This window comes from Seriola lalandi, unplaced genomic scaffold (genome assembly GCF_002814215.2).
Source record: "Seriola lalandi dorsalis isolate HSWRI2012SDOR001 ecotype SW California unplaced genomic scaffold, Sedor1 jcf7180002054497, whole genome shotgun sequence".
NCBI classification, from domain to species: Eukaryota; Metazoa; Chordata; class Actinopteri; order Carangiformes; family Carangidae; genus Seriola; species Seriola lalandi.
The window spans coordinates 447,082-459,356 of record NW_019525050.1 but is presented as its reverse complement, the minus strand read 5'-3'; the positions used below and the strand labels follow the sequence as shown (position 1 = coordinate 459,356).

The window sequence follows — 12,275 nt, the reverse complement described above, 5'->3', positions numbered from 1 at the left end:
CCCCACCCCACCCAGACACCTGACTGAGCCGCTACAGGTGACTCTCACTTTATGCACTGAAGGCCTGGAGGATCGAGCCGGCCCTCCGGCCCTCAGCTCGGCGGTTCCATACTAACCAAAAACAAAAGAAGGGATTCACTCGACTTTGCTGGTGGTGAAGCGGTGTAACTCTAAAGCTGTTTGCACATGAAAAGATCGAGGGAGCTTTTACTGTCAAATACACGTTGGGCCTTTTTATTTTTTTTTCCCATTGCATGAGTTTACCTTTGTCACACACATCGCCATTGTACAGTGTTTATTTCAATGTTATTTACTCATAGTTTAGTCTGGTTGTCACTGGACAGAACAACAGGCCGCTGAGTATTAGAGCCGATTATAGTGGAAAAGAAATATCTGTGATTTCCTCAATGAAGTTGGAATATTCCAGGAATAAAGCTGAATCTTTATAAAGAAAAGGTTGTAGAGAAATGTCAAAATATCTTCAAAAAGAAATTGTTGTAATAGTTAAAAAATAAGTCATAATATTTTGTAAAAAAAGAGAAATTGTTAATTTTATTGTTTTGAGAAAAATGCATTGCATTATTTTAAGAAATATATGTAATATTTTGAGAGAAAAAAAATTGATATTTTTAGAAAATACATTTTAATATTTTGAGGAAAAAATTCAATATTTTGAGAAAAAAAATATTTTGAGAACAATAAATTTATAATATTTTTAAAAGAAATTGTATTTCAAGGAATGCATTTACAATTTCAAGGAAAATGTTGAAATATTTCAAAGAAATAGTCGGAATATTTCAAGAAAAAAACATAATATCTTGCAAAAAAAATAAAAAAAAAGGTGGAAAAGGTCACAAAAAGTCCCAGAAAAAGTTGCTTCATGGATAGAATGAAATGTCTGTCAGGTTTAGATGAAACGAGCCGGATTACATTGTGTCAGGATGCTTCCCATTGAAAAGCAGTTTGACAGAAGAGACTTTGTGGTTGTTTTACCAAATGTACGTCTGATGAACGTCTCTGATTACGAACAGCACACAGCCTCTTTCCTGACTGGTCTCACCTTCAGTTTTTAGTTTCTGCGGGAATCTGAACAGGCAGCAGCAGCAGCAGCAGCAGCAGCAGCAGAGCAACAACATAAAACTCAGCAGCTTCTCTTGAAATATTTCAACTTCATTCTCGAAACCTCGGATTTAAATGTCTTTTTCCTGACAGCGGCTCTAACGCTCGTGTTGCAGTGACCAAACCTGAACATAACTACAACAGAAAACCAAAGGAAACTAACTGTACGACAAAGTGTTCAGGAACATATTGGTATTCGTGAAATGGGAAAAATAATGCAACTACTTGACTCACATGCTGCGACGGGCGATGTGGAGAAAAGGCATCTGCAATGAGACACAAACTACTAATGTCTGCTTATGAAATGCCTTTATGCTCGTTATGCCTGTGGAACGTTTGTTTTGTTTTCACCACTAATAGTTACATCTATTTATTGCATTTTGGGGCCTTGGACTATTTATTTCAATGAGTTTGAAATATAGTTCATTTTTTTCTCAGCTTTGGATTTTTATTCTTTTGTTTCTTTGTGGATTTTACTCTGAAAACAAACTCTTCTGCATGGCTGTTTTTGTTTAGGATTTTATGCTGTGATGAATTTTTATTTATGAATAAATTTTTTCATTTGAATGTCACTTGCATGCCTCATCTGTGTGCTCACTGGTTTCCTTTTTCCTTTCTGTGCGGCTCTTCTCTGCGGCTCGTTCGGATGATGGATATGATGATTTCACTCTTATCATCATCACCATCATTATTATCATCATCATCATCATCACGACTGGCCGACTCTCAGTGATGTGAAATCACTGCAGAAATGTCCATTTTAACATGACATTAGGTGCAGTGCTTCTCTTAAAGATACATTTTTGTTTTTTATTTGCTTTTATTTGACAGTTCATAATCGAGTTTGACAAAAAGAGAAATTAGATGCAGCGTTAAAATGAAGACGTTACAGATCAGTGTTTGAGTTTTTCTTACAGTTGCTTCTTCCCACCAGCAAACAAAGCCAGTTTTAGTTGCAGCTAAAATTTGACTGACTATCTAATCATGAAAATCTCACCATTAAAATCCAATCACCAACTGCAAAATGTAGCCAGACTGCTGCACATTATTTGTTGATCCTCACTTTGGTGCCGTCTTTAAGTGGCGGTATTTAAAATGTATTAACAGTCAACCAACATTTAATAGATAAATTATAACACACCAAAGCGTAGTTGTACACAGCTGCGAGGACATTTTCTTTCATTATCTGTTTATACAAGTGATACTTGTTGATACAAACATTAATAAACACTTACACCTGCTTTATGGTGTGTTATAAAGCATATATTAATATTTACATACAGCTTATGAGAGTGAAGGAGCATTTAAACTTCCTGAATCACATGTATATATGCACGAGGTGAGCTGGGCAAAGTCAGTCAGTTTAAATCATGTTTTCCTGAGTTTGAATGTAGAAAATATTTCTGAAATGTTGTTTGATTTTCCTTTAACAGTTATGAATTAATCAGATCCACTTCAGTACAGAACATGTATTCTGGTTATATTGTGTAATGAGAGCACTGAGGAATGGATCACATTTGCATGGACATGTTCTGCAGTGTGTTTTTGTTCAGACATCAGCGTCGGTCTTTTACTGACATGAAAATATCAGTTTTCACCAATTAACAACTCATCAATAAAACAACTGTCACAGATTTGTTTAATAAAAAAGAAAAAGGTACCACTTTCTAATACAGCACCTGTCATGAAGAGGTTATAAGGTGTAAATAATGACTTTATTAATGGTGAATAATTAACTTACTCATGCTTTACACATCAGTTATAATGAGAGAAGCCTTCAGGTTGTGAGTGAGGTGTGACTGGTGCTTCCATGTAAATATAAATTAGTGTCTCACTGTCTAATAATTGTCTTTAATTGTTTTAAATGTTTTCACTTTGTCATTATGGTTTATTGACTGTAGATTGATGGGCAACAATTTTTTCACATTAAAAGCACAAGTAATAAATATAAAATTCTGCCATTTTGAATAAGAGACGCTGAGTAATAACATCAGCAATAATAAAGTTAGTAAATTATCTGCAATTATAAAAGGATTTTTTGGAAGAAATTGCTAAAGTTAAACAGTAATTAATAAATGGCTTCTGTTCCAGGTGCTCAGCAGCACTTTTCCAGAAGGTCAAAGGTCAAATAGTCCATTGAAGTGATTTACCTGATGATTTTTACACAATCTGCCTTTTCATGGCTGATAACTGAAATATAAAGCATGAGCACCATTAATAAAACCATAAAATACAACGTATATATTACAGAGGACGTCATGTTTAAATGTGGTACAAATCTTTTACATTTAATCTTTTAAATTTCATGAGAAAAAGTTCGTTAACATATCAAACGTTTATGTGACACTAACCTTTGTGTGAAAATATCATGGATGTCATTAACCAACACATACGTGTCACCATCTCCACTGAGCTAAACTCCTCACAGCTGACTCTCCACCTCCTCACCTCTGACCTCTCCCCCCTCACCCCATCCGCCTCCCTCCCTCCCTCCCTCCCTGCATGTCACTGCTCTGGGTGCAGCATGAAGCGAGCCAGCTCTCTGGGGGTTCTTAACGTGGCGGACAAGGCTGCGAGTGACCACTACCAAGTAAGAAGCCGAGACCCGAGTGTCGAGACCCGGGTCCAAAAGTATCTGCCGAGGGTCTGACTGTTGGTGACGGTATAATATCCTGTTAAAGAAAGTTAAATCCCTAAAATAACTCCCAGTGTGCTTCTACTAAAGGACAAACACCCGCTACAACATGTGCAGAAATCTTTTATGTTTTTACTGAGCTTTATTTGCTGTTATCTGTTGTAGGAAAGAAGAAAATCAATGAATATTCATCTAAAACTAGTGACATCATCATCAAATTTGACTGTTTTTGCTGAAACAATCAATCAAATAATCCATTAGTCAATCAACAGATTATTTATTACCACTTTTATAATCAATTAATCTTCATTTTCAAGTAAAAATGCAAAATTATACATTTCAGCTTCTCTGAGGTGAGAAATCTTTTGCTTTTCTGTGTCACATACAAGTCTGAAGTCTGGGACATGTTTGTAGTTTTCAGTCTTTTCTGACAATTCATAAATAAACTAAATAAACGTAATAACTAAATGAGTCAAAATGTAATCAGCTGGTCATTAATTGTGGCTCTATCCAGGTTAATTATGTGTAAATGCAGGAAATGGGAAAATGTCTTTCGGGAGTAAAGCTGTAATTTTATTAAATAAAACATGTTATATTTGGAGAAAAAGCAAATAGTCACAATAGTTCAAGAAAAGAATTATTGATGAGAAAAGGTTTAATATTTGGAGAAAAGAAAATAGCAGAATAATTCAAGAAGTTGTGTGTAACTTTTTGGGAGAGAAAAGTTGATATCTTTTATTTTCTCTTCTATTTTAAGAGAAATTTACTGTTTATCTGATGTGAATACAGCAAAAACTCAACAACAAAAAAAATACCAATATTTTTACAGTGTCAAATATTATCTGGTGCATTTTCTTTGAAGTTTAGACGTTTAAAAAAAACAAACACTTTTTTAATTTATTTACGTGCTTTCACTAACTCACCGACACAGGTCACCAAGCAGGTTAAAAACAAGCTGTTAAAAATACTTTTTGACCTGGTCTCCTCTTGCGCTTCTCTCTCAGTCTTCCTCGTGTCTCTATAAACTGTCTCACGACATCAGTGTGACTCACACACTAACTTCACACCATCAGTATTTTCACTAATCAATTACAAACATGTTTTCTTGATTTTACTCGACATGTACACAGACACTTTATTAGGAACGTTACACTGATACTCGGTGGGGTTTCATTTCACAATAAGATTACCCTTATAAAGGATTTATTAACAGTTTATAATAAGGTTATTAATTTAATTTAAATGATTCATTTATAAATCATAAATAATCAATTATTACAAGTTATAACAGTTTCCATACATTGATGCAGGCTCACTATTTGGCAAGATCAAGTTAATGGTTACCACTCATTAATCTTACTAATGAGTTACTAGTATTAGTAGCTGGTAAAAAAGGAGCCGTCTTGTAATTCATTAATAAATGATGACGAGTTTGACACTTTATAATTAAGCTCCTGTTTCCAGATTTTACCAGAACAGATAAAAGTGTCTTGTTTTTTTTTTATCGCAGAGATAACCAGATAAAAAAGTTTCAGCCTATGAATGTCGTTGGGTTTTGTAAGTCACATCAGTTACCGAGTGTCGGGCCTCAGTCCTCTGCCAATCTAAATGCCAGCTCTGTATTTATTGGGAAGTGGAGGGAGATTCGATTTAATAAAGTCCAACTTTTTCTCTCTGAAACTATTTAAAAGCAGCCGAGTTGGAAGGAAACATCGCAGGTCTGCCATCTTTTTATCTCTAACCTTGATCTCAGAAAAGCTTTAGGGAAATAAAAGTCATGTTGGTCAAACTAAAGACGAAATAGCTTCTCAGTTCCTGAAACACTGATTTTCTGAGTTTATTTTTTATTATAAAGAATCCACCTGTCAGCTGTTCATCTCGTTTCCTTTCACTTCACCTCCTCCAGGAACGAAATAATCGTCTGAGGAATAGTCGGGACCTGAGTGCCAGCCACACTGACCTGGCGCGTTGAAGGTCTTCGAGGTGACGGACGGAGGCTGAGAGGTCACGGAGGTCATGAGGGATCGACTTCATGTCCAGACTCCGGACCCCTCCTCACTGTAAATAGCTGTTTGTGAAAGCTTCGCCTCGCCCACGTTACACTTCAGCATCACACCACCAAGTGCTCACTGTACAGGTTTTAATCTTCCATTGCACTTTTAAAGGTCCGTGCTCTCAGAGGACGGGGGGGGGGGGGGTTTATCAGAACATATCGAGAAACAGGAGGAACACGAACAACCTGTATGTGTTTGATTTGAGTGTGTAAATCTTTTCTGTCTAATTCAATGTGCGTATACTGTATGTGAGTGTGTGCTGGCGCGAGTGATCGCTCTCTCAGATCAGCTGTTTGTAATATTTTACGCTTCTCTCTCGCTTGAATGAAGGCAGACGTAGAGTTTAAGTTTCACAAACATTTCTGACGTTGAGGCAAAAAACACAAAGTCGCTGGTTGAGTTAAACTGTCGTGAGTGAAGCCAAAGAGCTGCAGAGTTCAAGTTCACTAACAAACACATTAACTTTAATAGTTTAAAGTTGATTCACTCTCTAAAATCTGTCGCCAAAATCACCTGAGTCCTCATACAAGTTGATATTTATTTTTGATGGAGGTTGTTGGGCCTGGATGCAGCCTGAAAAAAATACCTGCAGACACAACTCAGGGCTGAAAAAAGCACAAAACATTTTTTAATTTACGTTAAACATTCTGCTAAAGAGGTGCAAGAGCTGAGCATCAGTCAGATGTACAGAAATGTTTTTCTTTGTTTTATAAACAGTTTTACAGAAGGGATAAAATGTAATTTCTGTCATTTAACATTTAAACAGTGTAAAACAAGACAAAAGGAAAACATGAGGTGCGTAGACAGAAACAAAAACAAGTGCAAAACAGACAGGATGATGTCAAATGTGTTTCTCAGCTGCTGAAGTTTCCGGTCGACACACTCGCTCTCACTGACGCTGTTTGGCTTCACACACTGAGGTTGAATCCAGCAGCCAGAACGTTTCTGCCTCTGAGAAAATGTTTGAACGACTCTACGCAGAACTTGTCCAGCAATGACGTCTTTCAGGAGGCCGACCCGGACGTTAGCTTAGCTCTGCGCTCACTCTGCAGGTTTCCACTCTTCAAACTTCTGAACTGGGTTTTTGATTAGTTTACAAAAAAAATAAATAAACTTCAGGCGCAAATAATGATTTATGATATTCACACATTTTGTTCAGTAAGAAATTCTTCACAAATCAACAGATATTTAAACCACAGAAACTGAAATTCACAGACTGTATTTTCTGGATTAATTAAAAACCCTTTGAGACAAAGATGCTGGAAACCTCCAGAGGAATCCACATCTCAAACGTCTCCTGGTTTTAGGATGACTGACTCTGTTTCCTAAAACGTTCCGTCCTGTGTTGATTGAAGACTTTTGCTTTTGATGTATGAAGTTCTATGTTTACATTTGGGGGTTTTTAAATGATGTTTAATTTGTGTCTTGTCCTTCCGCTGCTCTGAAGAGTTTCTGTTTATATCTGTCTGTAATCAGCCTTGAGAAAGCAGCAGCTGTCTCCTCTGCTTCAGAGTAAAAGCGGCAGGATCGCTGCGTTTATTGGCACATGACGGCCGGCCGACACTCTCAGGACCGAGGCTGTAGTTTCACACACTGACTGCAAAGTTAATATCACTCCTCACTTTCACACACAAATTCCAAGGTATAATGTTAAAACTCAAGACAACACTTTACCATGTGAGTGAAGTTGAACAAATCCAACCAAAAAAAAAAAAAAAATGCAAATTATGAATTATTTAAATGAAGTTAGAATAATTCCTGAGTATCTTCAGAGGAGATTTAAGTTGAAAATATATATATAATATATATATATATATATATATATATTTGCTATTACCAAAATAAGAGGGACTATTCCTCCTTTAGCTATAGTTAGATATAGTTTAATAAATATATATCACTGTATACCAGTGATTCACTTTGAACTCATTAGATCCAAAGTGTTTTTAAAAACTGGAATTTAATGTAAAGATGAAAACATGCATCAATAAACGTGCATTATTAGAAAAGCTGGATCGAAATCAAACATAATCCTGATCATAAAAAGTTCATTGTTGATTTTACACATCAGCTTTTTTATGTCAAAACATTTTCAGTATTTAAAATCTGACAAAAAATGTCGCCACAATTGCAAATAAACATCCATTTATTCAGAGATGAACTGTATCACCAGTGTCCACAGCTGCTTTATTATACATTTTTTAATAAAGGCTGAAAGAGTCTTTATGCAGATGTGGGTTTGCAGATGTTCTTTGTACTTTAGTGAAAGAAAACTTGCATAGTTCAAATAAACAGGGTCGTTTAAATCAACTGCAAACGTCCAGCTGGTCAGCGGAGGACATGTTCCCTCAAATAAAGACGAGAAGTGATTGAAACTCTTCTTAAAACAAGGAGAGGAGGCGGATTTCCATTCCCATGGTACCTCAATATGAATGCAGACATGATACCTGAGTTTATCTTACACTGAGAAATATAAAACCAAAAGAAGCCAAAGTTCTGAAATGTTAAAAACTGTCTAAAAACAAGCAGCTGTACAAGAGCTTTGCTTAAATAAGGTACAGTCTCTAACTGGTTTGTTTTTTTTTTTAATAAAATCAGGAACTAACTGATAAAAGAATAAGTTAAAAGAGTTTACAAATCTGATCAAACGTTCGAGTCCAGTTTGTACAGACACAGTTCGGCCTTTACGTAAAACAGTACCCAGCAGTAATCAGGTTTAATCATCATCCTACTTAAAGGAGTTTCAGGATTTTAAATTCTTCATCTTTAGACCGAATTCATCTTGAACAAAAGAATCCTGGATTTCCAGAATAATCAAATAATGTGGAAGAACAACCAGTCACGAAATGAAATCCCACTTTACATGAACCTAGGTTATTTTTATACTGACCTGATCACATCAGATTAGTGACCGATACGTTTGCTGCATTGTAACGTGTTTGTTTTGTTTTGCGAAGTTCGTTTTTCCTGCAGAGGTTTGATGAACGTGTAGTCTTTGGCAGGGCTGTGCAATAAGCTTTTGTTTGACGTTAACACTCGTTTATTTGAAGAACTCTTGACATGTTACAGTTTCTGGTTGTGATTTGTAAATCTGAAGATAATTAATGAACATCTGAACCTATGCAGAGATTTTATGTAAAGGCTTTTCATTCCAAGACATTATTATACTGTATATCCCCAAATACATTATTATCTGTTCTCATTTCCCAAATAATAAAAAACAAAGATGAAGCTCTGAAGCATAAATATAAAAGCTGAGTAGATTTGATAATTGAATAATAAGGATTGTCATTTATTCCTTGTGTGCCTGCAATAATTTAGTCATAGTATTTTTTTTTAAATGTCAAATATCTCATTTTGGAATTAGATTCTTATTTTTTTTTTTCTTTATATTGATGATCTTACTGACACTGTTTGACACTACAGGTCAGAGTGGAGTGTGTTGAAGCTTCGTGTTGACTGTTGATCAGTCCGCTCATCAACCTGCTTCCTTTGTCTTTATTGTCTTAATGTAGAAGCTCCACAAAGTAACGAGGCACATAACTTAATAATGTCTGATGGTTTTGATGAACTGGGCGACAGTTTGGGCAACAACTTCAGCAACAGGCAAATTAAAAGGTTTTTAAAGTTCTGACTGTCACTTAAACAAGATAAATTCAAGGTAGCTGTATATGGCAGCAAAGATATAATAATAATATACACACAACTTTTATGATTTTGTGCATTTTAATAATGATTTAAACAGTATTTTCACTTATGAATTTGCTTTTATTGTGACACTTGTATTTGTTAAAACTGTTAAAATTCTTCTCTTTAAAACATTTTATTATGGTAATACTTCCAGGTAAGAACGGTAATTGTACGTATATACTGACTTGTATCATCAGAAACACTGTCGCCCAGTTTTAGGTCAAAGTTGCTCCGACTGTTGCCCTCTCCATCGCTGCTGTTACGTTTTAAAGATGAGCAGCAGAGAGAGAAATTGACATATCACAGGAAGGAAATCTTAAAAATCCGTCCTGAAACTACGATTTCTAATCAATTTTTACTACACAAAATGATTTCTGAGTGGTGATTATGATGACATGAATGTAAATGTGTGATTTATGAAAGCACAGAAAGGTTTTATTTGGCTTTATGTGTGTTTCTTGTTAAAGCAGTGAAGGTAAAAGTGTAACAGTCTGTCCTTTTGTTGTTGTTGTTGTTGTTGTTGTTGTTGTTGTTGTTGTTGTTGTTTTCTCCTCCCATGCCTGTGGACCATGTTGTTGTGTGGAGCGGTCATGTGGATGGTTGGACAAAGTATTTTCTCAGGTGGGGACAAAAAATAGTTTTATAGTGTAAACACAGCGCCCTCTATCACCCCCTATAGAACTGCAGCAATACTGATAGAGCTTTACCACTATAACTATAAATAAATATAAATGTAATGTGCCATCAGATATGTCAAGTGCATTAGTTGTGCCTATTTATCAGACACCTAGTTACCATGGCAACATATTGGATGCTGCACCCTCATCATGCACCGCTCCACAACTCAAGAGGCTCCTAAATTGTTTTTCGTGTAACCTGTAATTATTTTAAGGACACTGTTGTTCCACGAGACACCAATGCAGAACTTTTGGCTCCATGTAAAATATGAAACACAACCGTCCTCTGTATATGTTGTCTATACAGTAAATAAACAAATGGTCCTGGATGAGACTGGCATTCGTGATACTGCTTGTCCTGTGTAATTGCTGCTCTCCCACACATGAAGTCTTCCTCTCGTGCTGGTGATCTTCACGAGGCAACACCACACTCTCACTAATTATGGTGTTGTTACAGAGTAATGTGATATAACTTAGCAGTTACGGAGGAAGTCTCACCAACAATATGTGATTGTCAGGAAGTTAGTCTGCAAACACTTTTTACTGAGCAGTAGTGACGTTTGTCCTGCAAATTATTGTACATCTTAACTGTATTAGATTTAATGACTGTGATTTTTATTGTTATTTTATATTTATTTTAACTTAACTTAATAGCACAGTGGGTAATGTTCTTATCTTAGTGCCCTCTGCTGCTCATTACTAACCCTTAAGTTACCATCAATCCACTGATTAGTCAGTGGATTGTATAGACTGCATATTAGAAAGGACGTTGTCTCCGGGGCTGGAAAGTGAAATCAATGCATTAGTGCCTTAATGTGCAATACCACGAGGACCGCTGGGGGCTGGCGCCAAAAAACTCTGGTTCCAACACACACTCATTCAAAAAACAAATTCTCTCATGAAATACTCAGTCGATAAATGTTTTCCAGAAGTCATTACGGTGTGAGGGTCTAAATTCATTCACACCTCTCGTTCAGTGTTCTGGTGGTCCATCTGAAAATAATCATCTAATTAATTAGATATTAGGCAGATAACAGGTATTTTTGGGGGCGTGGCATCACACCTGGTCTGCAATGATTGATCAGATGACGCGGCAGGCCGGGAGGTCGATTACCGGAGGAGAGCGTGGGTCGTGTGCACATCGTATTCAATCAGTTGTGTTAAATTTCTATTATTTTCCCAGTATTTGTCGGTGGAGGAGGAAGTTTTGCTGTTAGTTCTTTAGTTTTAATGAGTTTCTGTTCACAGTAATTATGGCTCGTTCTTCGGCACCAACAGACTGCACTTTGCTAACCTAGCTAGCTAGCTAGCTGATAACTTCGTGTTTGTTATGCTAACCGTACCTGGTCCCAAACATGCAAACATTTGCAGGACAATGATAAATATAGTTTAAAAATTAACTCAGCATCATGTTATTAGAAAAAATCAGTCGCTGGTAGAATTTTCTTACATGCAGCAAAACATGCAGGTTCATCTCATTAACTTATTTTCTGTCTTGTCTTCTCCCTGGTATCGTATCGTATTGAGTACAATACACAGTGTATAATAGATCATTATCTTGCAGGGGTTTGTCATTTAATACTGTAAATTCATTCACAGGAGTCCTCAACTGAAGCAGGTATTCATGCACCTGTCCTGACAGCTGGTATATGTGTGTGATTAACTGTGATCCACCATGTCTGAACTAAAGTGTTTGTCTTTTACTGTCATTCAAAGGAATCCACAGTGAAAAGTGAATGACTGGTGCCAACAGAAGGAGGACCTCATGTATGGACAAAGGAGCCTGCATGGACATCCTCAGTTCTCAAATGGGCTGTGATGATGATGATGATGATGATGATGATGATGATGATGATGATGATGATAGAAAGCCACTTCCAGTTCAGCTTCCTCTGATGAGAGGACAGACCAGCTGTTTAGACATTTGTTATGTGCAGGTCAGAACTTGCCTGCTTTTGTTCCTTGCTGCTCCAAAGCCTGATATGATGTCACTTCCTCTTTGTGATGTCAGTTAAAAGCAACAGTACATTGTTTATAGACGAAACATGTTGGTGTGAGGGGTGGTGAATCAAAATGAGGGAGACACACGAATCATTACAT

At 36.4% G+C, this 12,275-nt stretch overlaps 1 protein-coding gene across 5 annotated transcripts in view; it reads left to right on the top strand.

Moving 5' to 3' along the window:
- Positions 1 to 10,522, top strand: part of klc1a (kinesin light chain 1a) — a 49,940-nt gene extending 39,418 nt beyond the window's left edge. For 3 of the 5 annotated variants that reach the window (XM_087175770.1, XM_023412994.2, XM_023412995.2), the window contains exons 15-16: positions 3,643 to 3,709; positions 5,661 to 10,522. In XM_087175770.1, the coding sequence (XP_087031896.1) occupies positions 3,643 to 3,709; positions 5,661 to 5,726 (133 nt within the window). In that variant the 3' untranslated portion in view covers positions 5,727 to 10,522. Of the gene's footprint in view, positions 1 to 3,642; positions 3,782 to 5,660 lie in introns of all 5 variants that reach the window. The other 2 variants (XM_087175769.1, XM_023412996.2) reach the window with 2 other exon arrangements.
- Positions 10,523 to 12,275: the final 1,753 nt, after the last annotated feature.